The following is a 16,311-nucleotide window of genomic DNA, read 5'->3' as shown; positions in this document are numbered from 1 at the left end:
AGAGTCCAAAAGCTGCCAGTTAGGGAGTGACATTGTCCCATTGCTCAGTCCTCACTTATTTGCAGAATAGGAACAACATAGTACTTATCATCAGAATCTAAAGAGCTTTCCATTAACATTCAGTTGTTATTTTAACAGAATTTTTTTCATTTTTTTAAAATTTATTTTTATAGTCAGTCAGTGGTGGCACAAGTCTTAGGAGGCAGAGGCAGGCAGATCTCTGAATTTGAGGCCAGCCTGGTCTATAGAGTGAGTTCCAGGACAGTCAGGGCTTCACAGAGAAACTCTGTCTCAGAAAAAAATAAATAAAATGAATTTATTTTTATTTTGCATGGATGGGTGTTTTGTCTTCATCTATGTCTGTGTACCACATGTGTGTCTGGTGCCCTCAGAGAGTAGGAAACCAGAAGAGGATAGTAAACCCCCTGGAACTGAACTTGCAGATAATTGTGAGCCTTCATGCGGGTGCTGGGAATTGAACCCAGGACCTCTACAAGAACAGCCAATGTGCCGGGCGGTGGTGGCACACGCCTTTAATCCCAGCACTTGGGAGGCAGAGGCAAGAGAATCTCTGTGAGTTTGAGGTCAGCCTGATCTACAAGAGCTAGTTCCAGGATAGGTTCCAAAGTTACAGAGAACCCTGTCTCGAAAAACCAAAAACAGAAAGAAAGAAAGAAAGAAAGAAAGAAAGAAAGACAGACAGACAGACAGACAGACAGACGGACGGACGGAGGGAGGGAGGGAGGGAGGGAGGGAGGAAGGAAGGAAGAAAGGAAAAACAGCCAGTGCTCTTAACTGGCCATCTCTCTAGCCCCCCTCCCATTTTAACAGATTTTCAGATTTTTTTTTTTTTTAAGACAGTGTCTCACCATGTAACATTGGCTGCGCTGGAACTCTTTATGTAGAGCTGATCTCAAACTCAGAGATATGCCTGCCTCTGCCTATGAGTGCCAGGATTAAAGGTGTATGTCACCTTTTTTTTTTTTTTTAAACAGATTTTTGTTTTTTGAGACAGGGTTTCTCTGTGTAGCCTTGGCTGTCCTGGGACTCACTCTATAGATCAGGCTGGCCTCAAACTCATAGAGATCTGCTTGCCCCTGCCTCTGAAGTGCATGTACCACCACAGAAAGGCTTCATTTCAATAGACTTTAACAATACTTAACATCTGTCCAGTTGCCCAGGAGGAGATAAATCCCCCTCGTTTGTCTGAAGATGGAAATCGTATGTAGCCCGGTTCATACGGTGACTATTAAGTGTTCAGGCATCTGTACTGGCCTGCCCTTGGGGTCCTGACAGGATAAGTCTCAGCTGCAGCCACTGAGAGCACCTCCTGCACACATTCACTACGTTCCCTTTAAAAGATGGGCCTTGCCCACCTCCTGCCCGTCAGTCTGTCTCTCTTTGCCTCTCTCTTCTGCCACTCCTGTCCCCAGAAGCTGGTCACCTCCCCTTCCTCCCTCCCTTTCCCATTCCCTTTCTCCCAGTAAAAAACCCCTCCATCTGAGCTCTGTCGCATGACATTTCTCTCTCTTGAGTGCCATTTTTAAACCTGTAACAGTGACCCCAGTTTTACAAATGAGGACGTTATAGGTTTCAATAGACCAACCAAGCTCACAAGTACATAAGTACCAGAATTGGGGTTTCCAGTCCATATCTCTGATTCTTTTTTTTTTTTAATTTTTCGAGAAAAGGTTTCTCTGTGTAACAGTCCTTGTTGTCCTGGAAGTAGCTCTTGTAGACCAGGCTAGCCTTGAACTCATAGAGATCCACCTGCTTCTGCCTCCCAAGTGCTGGGACTAAAGGCATGCGCCACCACTGCCCAGCATCACATCTGATTCTAGCGCGTGCACAAACACACACACACACACCACCTCCCATACACAATATGCTACAATATGCTGCCTCTTTCTAGAAGGGCACAGATTTGCACCCATTTTATTTCATCAAAAAGAGAGACCTCACACCAGCTGCAGAGACTTGAAGCCTAACGTTCACCACCATTCATGAAGCTCTCGGTGCTGCCCTGTTCCAGGTACTATGCCAGGCTGGGTGTGTCCTACACCAAAAGAACACGAGGTCCCTTCTCTAGCAGGACTGGGTGAGAATTCCTGGATGACATCTTTCCTGATAAGGATTTGCAGCTTGTTAGAGCATTGTCAGAAGCTTATGTTCCAGGCTATAGAAAGTAGGTTCCTGAAAAGGTTGTTGGATCTATTCATTACTAGCTTAATTATATATATATATGTGTGTGTGTGTGTATATATATATATATATATATTATATAATACATATTACATTTTGTGTGTGTGCTAGGAATGGAACCCAGAGCCTCACGCATAGTAAGTCTCCAGTTAAATTTGAATTTCAGATAGAAATATAACATGTCCAAGTACGTCCCATCAGAGTTTGTGTGATACTTAGCTTCTGTTCGTGGTTTATTGGAAATACTGGATGCCCTGAGCTTCCTTCGGCGTCTCTAGAACTAGGACCGGGAAAAAGAGAAGAGACCCCGCGTTGGAATGACCAGGACGATTTTAGGAGGAGTCACAGGATAGAACGCCCGGAGCATATCCAACTCTGCACCTTTACCAAGCTCGAGAGGAAGTCGCAGTGCGTACTTCCGCCAGGCGGGGCGGTTGCCTGGAGGGGCAGTGACGTCGACGGAAGAGGCGGGTCTGTCGGGAGCCAGGCCGCGCAGTGCCGCGCCGGCCGGGAGGGGGCCGGAGCCCGGCCATGGCGGCGGCGGCGGCGGGCGCCGAGGGGCGGCGCGCGGCTCTGGAGGCGGTGGCAGCGCCCGAGCGGGGCGGCGGGAGCTGCGTGCTGTGCTGCGGCGACCTGGAGGCTACGGCGCTGGGCCGCTGCGATCACCCGGTGTGCTACCGGTGCTCTACCAAGATGCGGGTGCTGTGCGAGCAGCGCTACTGCGCCGTGTGCCGCGAGGAGCTGCGCCAGGTGCGCCAACGGGGCACGCGACGGGGAGCGGAGCGGAGAGGGCGGGCTCCTGATGGCTTTGCCTGCTCGGTGTTCGGCCGCGGCCTGGCCGCGCCCGCTCCCGCCGGAGGCCCGGTGGTCGGTCCGAGCGGCATGCGATTGCCGGGCCTCCTGGGACTGGGGAAGCCAGGGGCATCTGGGCCGGGGGAGGAGGAGCGATGCCTGTGGGAACTCGAAGCCTGTGACCCTCCGCGGGAAGGGCAGGGTCAGGTCGAGAGCTCTCTTGGTCTGTGAGTGTTCATGTATTCGGGATCGTCACTGAGGTGGAGGAGACAGCCAGGGGGAACCTCCAGGGACTGTCTATCCTGGAAGCTGACTGTTCTGTAAAAAAAGGATTAAACTGGACATTTCCAGAGTAATCGGGCTTCTGGTCTTCACCGGTGACCCCTTAGCTCCTGAGACGGCGTTTCCATTTGTAGAATGGAGGTGATGCCAGAACTTGATTCTTAGGTGTTTGGCGGTCCACAATGTTAGGAAGTTTTCCTTCTTCTTACTAGTTCTAGTTTTGGGGGTTCCTTCCTAAGTGGAGGGAAGGAGATGCTTCTTATTGTCTAGACTTGGAAACCCCTGAAGGGGTCAGAGGGCACATGGAGTGTTTCCCCACACTCCAGCAATGCCAGCTGTTGGTGAGCAGTGTACAGCTGGACTTCTTTGGTTTGCTGCCTTTAGAGATCTGTTTACTTCCAGCATTGTGAAATTACCTTGGTTGGTTCATGGAAGGCCTTGGCTAGTGGCATCTGCCAGGGAATCTCACTTTCCTGTTCTTAGAAGTAATGCAGAGATATCAATAATGCTAAGAATATTTTCTTTTTCTTTCTCTCGCTTTGGTTTCTTGAGACAGGATTTTTTTTTTTTTTGTATAGCTTTGACTGTTCTAGAACTAGCTCTGTAGACCAGGCTGATCTCAAATTAGAGACTGATTTGTTTCTGCCTCCATAGTTCTGGGATTTAAGGCATGTGTACCACCACCCGGCTTCTACTTCAGTTTCTGCCGTCAAGTTTTTTATTTGAGTTCTGCCCTGGCTCTTTTTGAGACAGGGTCTCACTATGTAGTCCTGTCTGGCCTGGAACTTGTTAATGTTGACCGTGTTTGACCTCAAAACCAGAGATTTACCTATGTCTGCTTCCTGAGTGCTGGTATTAAAGACAGTGCACCACCATGTCCCACATGTTTTTCTGTTTTGTTTCAAGACAGGATCTCACTACATAGCTCTGGCTATCCTGGAACTCACCTGTGTAGGCCAGGTTAGCCTTGAACTCAGAGATCCACCTGCCTCTCCTGAGTGCTGGGATTAAGAGTGTGTGCCACTGTGCCTGGCTTTTCTTTCTTAATATTTATGTCAAAGGAGTCAGCTGAAACCCTGGAGCATTCCCTAAGCATCTGCCTATGTCAGATGGGGAAGAGCAACTGGAAGAACTCGGTCTGTAATGTGGTGGCAGGAACCTTACCTTTCTGGGTGAGATCTGGGGTTCAGAAACATTCCAGGAAGCCTTTGGCTGGTGACCTACCCAGAGGTCCTTGCTTTGCTGGCCAGCCGTGCATCATATACTGATGGGAAAGTCAAAACACTGGGGTTTTCCAGCCTGCCTTCTAGGAAGGAAGACATTTCGGGGGTCTTTACATATGTAGTCCTAGCCCGGCTTTGGATTTCACTCAGGAAGTTAGTGGACACATACATGTGTCAGCTGTAGCCAGTGTCCACCCTCCCTCATTCCTTGTGGGCCCCATACCCTCTAAGCTCTGTGGCAGGGGCTGTTGACATAAACTGTCAGCTTGCTCTGGCTGGGGTGTGGCTTGGCATTGGGTGCCCTTGGCCAAGCCTGGGCTTCCTCGTGGGTTTGCACCACCATGCTGGGCAGCAAGAGTTCTTGGGGAGTTGGGTGAGGTGGTACTGTCCAGTGTCCAGCTCAGTCTCTTCCTTCATCCCATGCCTTCTTCACTTGTAACCTTGTAGCTTCCTTGTTCCTTACTGAGTTCTGCATTACCTTGAGTATGTCTTGTGTTCATACCCAGAATCCCCACAGTGACCCTTAGTTCTTGAACCCTGCCCTTGGCTTCTCTTAAGGTGACTAAATGAAAATTAGGAGAGATGTGTGTAAGATGTTGTATGGAGCCTTTAATCCCTGCGCTTGAGAGGCAGAAACAGGCAGACCTCTGAGTTTGAGGCCAGCCAGAGCTACACAGAGAAACCCAGTCTCAAAAAAGTCATGTGGAACTGGTCAGCTTCCTTTGCTAGGTGATTTTGTCTACCTTGATCTTCTTTGTACAGACTTTGGAGTGGCCTCCAGGTATAGCAGAGAGACAGTGCACAACTTTGAAGCTGTGTCTGGTGAAGAACCAGGGCAGTTCTGACTTTTCAACACAGCAGCTTAGGTGGCCTGACGACTGGCATGAGGCTGTGGAGGTGGTGGACAAAACTGATTGAATGGAGAGCCTTGGGCTCAGTCTTTAGCACTGGGGAGAGAGACCAGCACACCCTGGTGATTAAGCCTTTAGGAGCTTCTTGTGTTTCTCTGGACACATCTCTCCAGAGCCATTTTCTTTATCCTGTTGCTCGGCACATCTCTGGACAGGCCACACCCTCGCCCACAAGTGGGGGAAGTGGGAGGGGAATGTTGAAGGCCTTCCCAGGATTGCTCCAAGGCCCAGGTCAGCAGGCCGCACCTGATGACTCATTGGTGTTTTTCTGTTGTGAATGCGTTGTCTGCCATCTGTGATCCCTCCCACTCTCCCTTCCTTTCTTTGGACAGTCTCACTGTATACACAGGCTGGCCTGGAACTCATAAAGATCCATCTGTCTCTGCCTCCTGAGTGCTGAGATTAAATGTCTGTTCCTGGTGATCCTGGTCTTTCCAAAAGTTATCCCTGCTGCTGTCCCCAGTTGGACTCCCACCAGGAGATCTAACATTCATTTCTGTCATCTGTGAGCACCACACATGAACATGGTGCACAAACATACATGCAGGCATATATACACATAAAATAATAATTTTTAATTAAAAGATTTATTTTTCTTTTATGTGTATGTGTGCATGTTATTCCAGAAGATGTTGAATCCTCTGGAACTGGAGTTACAGGTGGTTGTAAGCCTCTATGTGGGTGCTATGAACTGAACCCAAGTTCTCTGGAAGAGAAGCAATTTTTCTTAACCACTGAACCATCTTTCCAGTCCCCCCACATTGCACACTCCTGATGCATGATGTTCCACCTGTCTTTTTGCGGGGGGGGGGGGGTGTGTTCCAGACAGGGTTTCTTTGTATGTCCTGGAACTCACTCTGTAGACCAGGCTGACCTCAGACTCACAGAGATCCACCTACCTCTGCCTCCCAGGTGCTGGGATTAAAGGCCTGCGCCACCACCGCCCGGCTTTATCTGCTCTTTACTGAGCACACGTTGCATGCTGGAAGTTAGGAGGAGCAAGGTCCTCTGGCAGACACCACCTGAGCAAGCTTCCCACCCCCTCAGTCTCCCCTGGAACTGGGCTGCCAATCCCACATGGCTGATTCAGAAGCATCCTTGCCTGACCTCTGGACCCTATGCTGCCTAGCCCAGGGCTCCCCAGAATAACCCAGCCTCACACCCAGACCTGACCTGGCCTGAGCTTTCTCCTCAGATCGTGACCCCTTTCCTAGGACTCTTCTCTCCCTAACACCTTGTTTTTGTCTCCTTTGCCCCTGCCTAGCCTCACAGGAATGTCTACAGGAAGGGAGGGTCTTGCTGGTTGGGCTTCTGCCGCACCCTCTGCTGGGGATGCCCCAGGATGCCCTGCTCTTCTGTCGCCCACCAAGGCAGTCTAGATGGACAATCTTGGTCTCTCTGCCTGAAAAGGGGCAGGTTTTTTTCGCCTAGAGCTCCAAACCTGCTAGCATCAGACCCAACACACCCAGCCTTTGGCCTGCCCTGCCCATGAACCTCTTCCTAGGCCTTTTCCTGTACTTCCGTTCCCTTCTTGAACCAGCCCTGTGTCTCCTGCCCTACCTCTCAGCCTGATCCAGGTGTATGTAGATTAGACTACCTCCACCAGACTGGTGTGCCTGGGCCTTGATGGCCCTCTGTTTCTGCTTGGTAGATCCACGCCCCATTCCCCATGCAGACTTGGCTCAGTGGCCCCTTGACATCACTTCTGCCTGCAGGTTCTTAGCCTCAGTGGCACAAGGTAAAGCAGGTCTGGTTCCCTTGCACTCTCATCCCAGTCCTCTGGTTGCCAGCCAGGCCCTTCATAAGAACTCTGTCTGGCTTCTGGTCATACTCATTACAGGATGTGTGTTATCTCCCTGCCTCTCCTCTGGGCACCTTGGGCTGTTCACGGAGATGTACTGTGGGTGAGCAACAAGCCAGCATGTTTACGGCATGAACACACAAGACGAGAAGTGGCTAGCACAGATGAAGTGCTCTGCGTAGCATGTCCTAGCTGCCCAACAGAGGTGTTCAAGGGGCTGTGTGCCCATAGCCCCAAGGTAGATCAGCCTCTTCCATGATAGCCTGAGATGCCACGCAGAGTAGATCCAAGTGCACTGCTGAGAGAGGTCCCTGGAGGTAGTGGCAGTGTCGGGGGCGTCCCTGGCGCTGCTTCCTTTAGGGAAGGAAGTTGATCCTCCGCTACGTCTGTTGGGCTTGGATGCTTTTTGGCAGCTTCAGGGAGTTTCCTCAGACTGCTCTTCTGCCCGTCTTAAAGGAGCTAAGTGGGGGTATGCCTGTGCCTGGTGCCTGTTTGCTTGTGTTCAGGAGCTTTCAAGCTGTTCCTTCCAGCACTCTGCATGGTTCATGGCCCTGAGCTCCTCTTCTTGTTTGTTTTTGAGACAGGGTTTCTCTGTGTAGCCTGACTGTCCTGGATCTCACTCTGTAGACCAGGCTAGCCTCAGACTCACAGAGATCCACCTGCCTCTGCCTTCCAAATGCTGAGATTAATGGTGTGGGCCATCAGTGCCCAGCAACCTAAACTCCTTTTGGATCTGGGATGGAGAGGCAACCTTGGGAGCAGTTGGAAAGCATAGCTCAGTGTGAGCCTGCCCCTAGAACGTTAGAAAGAAACCAGAGTCTAGAGATTTTGTCCGAATTTGGGACCTGGAAAGGAGCTTCCAGGGAACAGGAAAGCTGCATTATGGAGGGGGCAGCACAGCCCATGTGAGGAATCCCCACTGTGAGCTTTCGTTGGTTTGCCTTTAGGAGGGCACAGCTGTGACCGCCATTTAAGGATCGTCTTTAACATGGTATTGTAGCACATGCCTATAAATTTGGAAACTTTGAAAGCTGGGGCAGTATTGGTTTTGTTTATTATTCAAGACAGGGTTTGTCTGTGTTATAGCCCTGGCTGCCCTGGAACTTGCTTTGTAGACCACGCTAGCCTCTTAACTCTCAAGAGATTCACTTGCTCCTGCCTTCCAAGTACTGGGATTAAAGGTGTGTGCCACCACCACCCAGCTTTTTTTTTTTTTTTTAATAGGTCAGTCAGAACTACTTATTAAGACACTGTCTAGGGGCTGGTGAGATGGCTCAGTGGTTAAGAGCACTGACTGCTCTTCCAGAGGACCTGGGTTCAATTCCCAGCACCCACATGGCAGCTCACAACTGTCTGTAAATCCAGTTCAAGAGAATCTGACATCATTATACCAATGTGCATGAAATAAAGTTAAATAAAGTTTAAAAAAAAAGACACTGTCTAAATAAATAAAAGTCTAGATGGTCTTAAACCAGGTAGGTGATACACTCCTATAATCCTAGTTCTTGGTAGGTAGAGGCAGGGAGGGTCTGGGAATTCAGAGCCAACTATGGCAACACAGCATGTTTCTGGCAAACTTGGTTTCTATAAAACCCTGTCTTAAAAAAAAAAACAAAACTAAAGATGATGTTGGGTATAGCTGCATCCAAGGTACTACCTACTTGTATCCAGCCTTACCAGCTATGACAGTGAGGTTTGTTAGGCCTCTGCTGACTTGTTCCCATCCCTAAGGGGGTGTGGCTAGATCATGGAGGTTCCCTTGACTCCTGACAAGGGCTAGATTCTTGTCTGTGTGCCATTTCCAAGTATATCATGACAAAGTGGAGCTGGCCTCTCCCCCAACTCCTCTAGAGAAGCAGCTTTAGATGTTTTGCTGCTTGGGGCCCTATGTGTGGGTCATGTGTGTGAGTGGACCCACTTTGCCTTATCACTCCTGAGCTGCCCAAACTCTTGAATATTTTGGCTCAGAATACCCTCCTGGGCTAAGCCTTGGCGTAACAGGTGACCTTGGTGTGACCTTTCCCAGCAGGGATGTACTGAAAAGGCTCACGGTAGTTCAGGGCTGAGCTGAAGCACGTGACAGTGCCAGATGGGGGCTGCGGCAAAGGGGCACCTGGCAAGGGCTTGAATCAGAGAGGTGTTATAACGAGGGTCACTGGTTGGCACTGTAAATCACCACTTGGAGGAGCTTCATGGAAAAATGGGGACTTGGGGTCAGTCAGGGGAGGAGGGCATGCAGGGGAAGGCTTCAATGTCCAGATCCCTCTCCTAAGCACTCAATGCGCTCTAAGCCTTGCCCTGTACCCGTTAAGGCCCCTTCTCCAGTGGCTGCAGTATGTATATGGCTTATGCCTGGACTTAGGCAGCCTACACAAGCAGAAGCATGGGGCTCTGACAGGAGTGGTCAGGTTCAGATGCCAGTCTTGTGAAAGCCTTCTTCTCCTGTGGCATCATGGACAGGGTAGCCAGGTGTTGGTCAGCTGACAGCTACCACATAACATTTGCTATTTCCGTAATTGCTCTCTAGGATACATGCCCTCCAACCCCACACCACCCTATGGAAGTTTTGTACTCTGCTCTCCTCTGTGCCTTTAGGGTGGAGCGATGAGTGGATACCAGGCCTACAGGAAGCATGGCTTCCTCCTGGTGGGGAGCCTGGATATCACATCTGTTCTCCAGTTCTTGTATGCTGCTTCCAGTGAGTGGAGGCCTAGGCTATTTGTAGAACCAGCGGCTGCTACCCACTTATTACTGTGAGGGCTCCTCTTCTGTCTCTGCTTGGTCCTTGGCCATCCCATCCAGATCCTGCTCACCACTGTATCTCTCCAGGTGGTCTTTGGGAAGAAGCTTCCTGCTTTTGCCATGATCCCCATCCACCAGCTCCAGCACGAGAAGAAATACGACATCTATTTTGCAGATGGAAAGGTGTTTGCATTGTACAGGTGAGGGGTCCTCAGCTGAAGGGGCTGCAACTACCTTGCATCTGTGTGACCCCTCAGAATCAGGAATGGGGAGTACTTGGTGCAGTGACCTTAGGCCCATCTTGCAAGACAAGGAGCTCCTTGCTCTCCACCAGGGTGGCAGTGGAAATGGCGGGGAGTATTAGCAGTTTTAGCCTTTTGAGGGACACAAGAGTATGCAAATAGATATTTAACTCAGGGTCCCCAAAACTCCAAAAAAGGCTAGAACCACAGACTTGGATCCTATGTCCTGTGAGCACAGTCATTGTCTCCCTGGGTGGGGGCCTGGCATCTGGCTCTGTTCTGGACAGTAACACTTAGAGCCCAGCATGGTGGGTGGCTCTGTTGTCTCCCCAGGCAGCTGTTGCAGCATGAATGCCCACGGTGCCCCCACCTGCCATCCTTTGGCCTCTTCGGAGACTTGGAGCAGCACATGCGGAAGCAACATGAGCTCTTCTGCTGCAAGTTGTGCCTCAAGCACCTCAAGGTGTGCCCTGAGGATGAGGGGACTGCCCTGGGGAACCCCCAGAAACTCCCAGGCCCCTACAGAGCCTTAGGTTGCTTATGACTGGGCAAGAATGGGCTCCCAGTGGCTGCAAGGATCCTCCAGACTTCAGTTGGCTCTAGGGTAGAGTGGATACTATCAGGGTCCTCTCATTGTCCATGATGTTCCACTGTGAGACTTGGGAGCCCCAACCCTGTGTCTAGCCTTGTGTTCTCTGCAGATCTTCACCTATGAGCGCAAGTGGTACTCACGCAAGGACCTGGCTCGTCACCGCATGCAGGGTGACCCTGATGATACATCCCATCGGGGACATCCACTCTGTAAGTTCTGTGATGAACGTTACCTGGACAATGATGAGCTGCTCAAGCACTTGCGCCGTGACCACTACTTCTGCCATTTCTGTGACTCTGATGGGGCCCAGGATTACTATAGGTGGGTGAGCCAGGGCTGCTTCAGGGGGTGGGGCCTGGAAGTCCTATAGGTTGGCAGGACCTGGGATGCTGCATTGAATGTAGTGATGGTGCTCCTAGAACTTTTCTGGGAGTTACCCGTTGTGCAGTAGATGATCTGTCTTCTGCTGACTCTGTCTGACAGTGATTATGCATACCTGCGTGAACACTTCCGGGAGAAGCACTTTCTATGTGAGGAGGGCCGCTGCAGCACTGAACAGTTCACCCATGCCTTCCGCACTGAGATAGACCTCAAGGCTCATAAAACAGCTTGCCACAGCCGCAGCCGGGCTGAGGCACGCCAGAACCGGCAGATTGACCTTCAATTTAGCTTTGCACCACGGCACTCGCGCCGGAGTGAGGGTGAGCTAAGTGCCTATAGGCTCAGCTAGGCTTAGTTGCTGGGGCCTTCTGTGAGTCCTTGCTTCCCAGACCTCAGATCCAGGTCTCAGTTAGACTCCTGCTCAACTGAGACACAGAGGAGGCACCCACTCAGCCTGTCTGAGCACCTAATCCTAGTGAGAATTCGTTCCTTTCCTGTCCACTTACATCCCTCTCCTGTGTTTTGCATCTTTGGCTCTGGAATCCCTAGGCTACTTCTCTGCCTCAGGAGACTCACTGAGGCCCACTCTGTATTTCCCATCTCCTAAGGTAGGGACCAGACCTATCCTTGCACTAACTGGGCACCAGTTTCTAAAGGTTATGGCTGGTTTGGATTCTGCAGTGTCTGGCCTATCGTTGCACATAATAAGTTTTGGGGGTGGGGAAGCCTCTGCCATCCAGACAGGAGCATGGCCATCAGTATGGTCTGGACAGCAGTTTTTTGGTCCTACTGCTCTGTTAATCTGGGACAATGACAAGCTATGTACTGACCACAGGAGTCGTCAGTGGTGAGGACTACGAGGAGGTGGACAGGTACAACCGCCAGGGCCGAGCTGGCCGGGCCAGCGGGCGTGGAGCCCAGCAGAACCGCCGGGGAAGCTGGAGGTACAAGAGGTGGGAGGATTTGCATACCACTGACATTCTCCTGGCACCACCTCCACATGGTGGCAGCTGCCAGCAGTCAAGCTGGGAATAGGCATGAGGTCAGTGGGCTCCAGCCAGAGTTCCTGGGGTCCTGAGGGTGGCAACAATGTCTGCTCAGCAAGTAGAGTGTTCTTTCTTCTTTATCTATTGCTAGCCAGAGACAGCAGAATCTGGGGGGAGGAATGGCACTTAGAAGCAGGGTGCAGTTGTGTCAGGAAGTACCTGCAAAACAACCATGTGCCCAGGCTACAGCAGGGATTGAGCCCAGACACTGCCTGTCTGAGGCTATGCCTTTGGGTCTTGCCCAGTCTGATGTCTTTCCCCACCCCTGCTCCATCCTAGGGAAGAAGAAGACCGAGAAGTGGCAGCTGCTATTCGGGCCTCCGTGGCTGCTCAACAGCAAGAGGATACTCATAGGGCTGAGGACCGGGAAGAGGGAAGCAGGCCCAAGAAAGAGGATGCAGCAGCCAGGGGGTCTGAGGAGCCCCGTGGCTCCCGGCGCCTGCCTCGGACTCAGGGTGAAGGCACAGGTAACAGCAACCCACCTGGGTGGGAAAAGCTGCCAGCTCCTAGTCAGCATCTCATCTTCCCCAAGCCTGTTCTCACAGACTCACCTGAACTCATTTCATGTCTGTAAGGCTCCAAGGAAGCCTCAACAAACGGTCCTGTAAGCCAAGAAGCCTTCCCAACCACAGGCCCAGGACCAGTGGCTGCCCCCTCAAAGTATGTTTGGGAATTGGGAAGGAGGGTGTGGTGTCTGTGATAGACAAGTCCTGCTGATGAACCACTGACCAGTTCTCCCTTCCCTGGATCCAGCACCCTCCCACCACCTAACCCCAAGCTCAAGGATGAAGACTTCCCCAGTCTCTGTGCCTCCACTTCCTCCTGCACAGCGGTTACCCCAGGCTCTGTGGGCCTGGCACTGGCTTATCCTGGTCCTCCCAGGGGCAAGAACACCTTCCAGGAAGAGGACTTCCCTGCCTTGGTTTCCTCAGCACCCAAGCCCAGCAGTGCCCCCTCTAGCCTCATCTCAGCTTGGAACAGCAGCTGTAGCAAGAAAGGGAACCCACCTACACCAGGGGCCCAGGCTGTAGTTGGTGGCAGCCAGCCTCCCCGGAAGGCAGGGAAAGGGAGCAGGGGTGGCCGGAAGGGTGGCCCAGCCCCAGTGGATGAGGAGGAGGGTGGTGGCCTCACTGTGCAGGAGCTTCGGAGTGTGCCCACCACAGTGGCTGTCTCTTCTTTGCTGGCACCAACTGCCAACCAGAGTTCTACCAAGGTTGGCAAGAAGAAGAAGGTGGGCTCTGAGAAGACTGGACCTGCGTCGTCCTCACTGCTGCCCCCTGATCACATCCCAAAGCCCTCTGGGGCTGAGCAGGCCCCTGAATCCTCTTTAAACAAAGCTGAGGTGCCAGTAACCATTGTCAATGGACATTCAGAGGGGCCAGCCCTGGCACGGAACACCCCAAAGGAGCCCCCAGGGCTTCCGAGACCTCTGGGTCCCCTCCCTTGCCCCCTACCACAGGAGGACTTCCCAGCACTTGGAGGCCCTTGTCCACCCAGGATGCCTCCTCCCCCAGGTATGTGTGTCCAGTGCCAATGGGTTCCTCAGGTTTCTAAGAAGTGCTAGCGTCCTAGTGTCAGGCTGGGGGTCAGCCCACGGTGGGGATGTGTAGTGGGCTCCCAGTTCTCCCGTAGAGGAAACTTGCAGGATGCAGGAGCCACCCTGGCAGCTAACTACTTCTTAGTGCTTTGTAGGGCAGGGAGTTCCCTACAGTGGTGAGTCCCCCACATAGGGTTCTGCTCCTGAACCTGCTACAGGGCTGGGCACTCAGAAAAACTGGACCAGTTGGGACCACGTTGAGGTTCTTGTCACCCTGCAGGCTTTAACACCGTGGTGCTCTTGAAGAGTACACCGTCTCCACCCCCACTCCCACCAGGCCTGGTGCCTCCCATCAGCAAGCCACCCCCTGGCTTCTCCAGTTTCCTGCCCAGTTCCCACTCAGCCTGTGTTCCCAGTCCCACCACCACCACCATGAAAGCGTAAGTGGAGTGGGCTCCCTGACCTTCTGACCTTCTGCCACTGGCCACTGGGTACTCACGGGAGGGTGCAACCTAAGTCACCCTAAATGCTCAAGCCTCCTCATCTGACCTCAGACCCCGGCTAACACCCACACCACGAGCCTACTTAGTTCCTGAGAACTTCCGGGAGAGGAACCTACAGCTCATCCAGTCCATCAAGGACTTTCTGCAGAGTGAGGCCTGCTTCAGCAAGTTTAAGAGCCATTCAGGGGAGTTCAGACAGGTGAGGTGAGAGCAGTTGGGAGGCTGGCCTGTCTTTGCCCAGGGTGAAAATGACTGGCTGTGGCTCTCTGGGTGGCAGGGGATGATCTCTGCGGCTCAGTACTACAAAAGCTGCCGAGACCTGCTTGGGGAGAACTTCCAAAAGATCTTCAGTGAGCTGCTGGCGCTCCTACCAGACATAGCCAAACAACAGGAGCTGCTGTCCGCACACACTGACTTCTGCAGTCGTGAGAAGCCTCCCAACTCCAAGTCTAAGAAGAACAAGAAGAATGTGTGGCAGACCAGCACCCAACAGCTGGGCCTGGACTGCTGCGTGTGCCCCACCTGCCAGCAGGTACTGGCACACGGTGACATCAGCAGCCACCAGGCACTGCACGCTGCCCGGGACGATGACTTCCCCTCCCTTCAAGCCATTGCCAGGATCATTACGTAGCTCCTGCTGGTGAGGGCAAGAGCTGTCACACCCTAGCGCCTCCTTCCTCTTCCCAGCTGCCAGGCAACTAGGTTGGGCCCTGGGAAGGCTGAGGCTCAGGCCTCCTGGTTATCCAGGCCTGCCAGGAGGGCATCAGGAAAGGTGTACCCTGTGCACCATCACTTAAGTTCTGTCCCCTGCTTGGCAGAGAGCCAGTCTTGGTTTGTATTGGGATTTTGGGATGTGCCGGGGAGGGAAGGACTAGGATGTCGGGACTGAACCTGTGGTCATAGCTAGATGTCTCAGTGGTCTGAAGAGCCCTCCTGAGTCGAGCCTACAGCTGACAGCTTCGGGTGCACTGGTGCTGGAGTCAGAGTCAAGTGTGTTGTGTAGACAATTGGCTGTTTCAGAGAGAATGTTCCAGATTAAAACCACACACAAAATTGTGCTACTTGAAGTTCAATCTTTTTACGAGACAAGTTAAACTAAGATCTCAAATTGCCTCTGACATTTTATAAAAGACAGTTTATCTTCAAATAAATTTATTTTACAGTACTGCACATGGGTGGTGTCCTGAGTATCTCTGCCTCTGAGTGTATCAGGAAGCCTAGATATGCTGGGATGCAAGGAAGAGGTTGGCAGCCCTGGGTCCCACATGGAGCTAAGGCACTGCCCAGGTTTCCCAGAACAGACCTGGCCGTGCATGACCTAACAATTGATTATCAATGAAAGTGCCTTTCAAAAATAGGGTTACATGGCTGGGAGGCGGTGGCACATACCTTTAATCCCACCACATGGGAGACAAGGGCAGGTGATCTGAGTTCTAGGCCAGCCTGGTCTATAGAGCGAGTTCCAGGATAACCAGTGCTATACAGAAAAACTCTGCCTCAATAAATGAAGAAATGAATGAATAAAATGGATGAGTAAAGCTTGCTAAATAAATAGCAAGTAAGTAAATAAATAAGGGGGCGGGGCCGCCAAAATGTTTCAGTGGGTAAAGGTGCTTGTTGCCAAACTTGGCAACCTGAGTTTGATCTCTAGAACCTACCCAGTAGGAGAGACAGCTCCTACAGGTGTTCTCTAATGTTTACACACACGCACACAGAAAGTTTTTTGAGTTTTTCTTTTGTTTTCTTTCTTGAAATAGAATCTTTACATAATCCTAGTTGTTTTAGAACTTGCTTTGTAAACCATGCTGGTGTCAAACTCCCTGAGATCCGCCTGCCTCTGTTGGGATTAAAGGCATACGCCGCCACCACCCTACAAGTCTAGCTTTCTTAACAGGACTAAGGAAAGAGCCCCAGGGAACTAGAAAGTACTACAAAGATCAAATAAAGTCAGAGACTTAGGAAAATGACTTCAGAAAGTAATGAGGTCAAAGCTCATGTCCCAGGTACCCATATACCCTCCACACTTTGCCATCAATCCTGTATCAAACTGGACATTG

General features: G+C 51.6%; 1 protein-coding gene across 2 annotated transcripts; it reads left to right on the top strand.

The window, feature by feature from the left end:
* Positions 1-2,702: 2,702 nt before the first annotated feature.
* On the top strand, positions 2,703-15,424 carry Znf598 (zinc finger protein 598, E3 ubiquitin ligase). Of its 2 annotated transcripts, none has more exons than XM_085694730.2 (12): positions 2,703-2,952; positions 10,041-10,153; positions 10,529-10,658; positions 10,897-11,108; positions 11,271-11,488; positions 12,004-12,112; positions 12,494-12,681; positions 12,790-12,874; positions 12,968-13,728; positions 14,032-14,191; positions 14,306-14,453; positions 14,532-15,424. In XM_085694730.2, exons 1-12 carry the CDS (start codon positions 2,734-2,736, stop codon positions 14,883-14,885), a joined length of 2,697 nt encoding a protein of 898 aa, XP_085550856.1. In that variant the 5' UTR covers positions 2,703-2,733; the 3' UTR covers positions 14,886-15,424. The 2 variants fall into 2 exon arrangements, with proteins under 2 accessions (XP_085550856.1, XP_085550855.1); XM_085694729.2 differs by having other exon boundaries at positions 12,004-12,121.
* The last annotated feature ends 887 nt before the right edge of the window (positions 15,425-16,311 follow it).

This window comes from Myodes glareolus, chromosome 9, assembly GCF_982192425.1.
Source record: "Myodes glareolus chromosome 9, mMyoGla1.1, whole genome shotgun sequence".
Classification (NCBI taxonomy): domain Eukaryota; kingdom Metazoa; phylum Chordata; class Mammalia; order Rodentia; family Cricetidae; genus Myodes; species Myodes glareolus.
Note: the sequence above shows the minus strand (reverse complement) of the source record. Positions and strands in the feature narration are given on the sequence as shown.

Bases quoted from the DNA above. Each gene is read 5' to 3' on its own strand.
- Znf598 (XM_085694729.2), top strand. From the start codon at position 2,734: ATGGCGGCGGCGGCGGCGGGCGCCGAGGGGCGGCGCGCGGCTCTGGAG. The intron at 12,682-12,789 runs GTAACAGCAACC...CATGTCTGTAAG, and splicing joins GACTCAGGGTGAAGGCACAG to GCTCCAAGGAAGCCTCAACA. The intron at 14,192-14,305 runs GTAAGTGGAGTG...ATCTGACCTCAG, and splicing joins ACCACCACCACCATGAAAGC to ACCCCGGCTAACACCCACAC.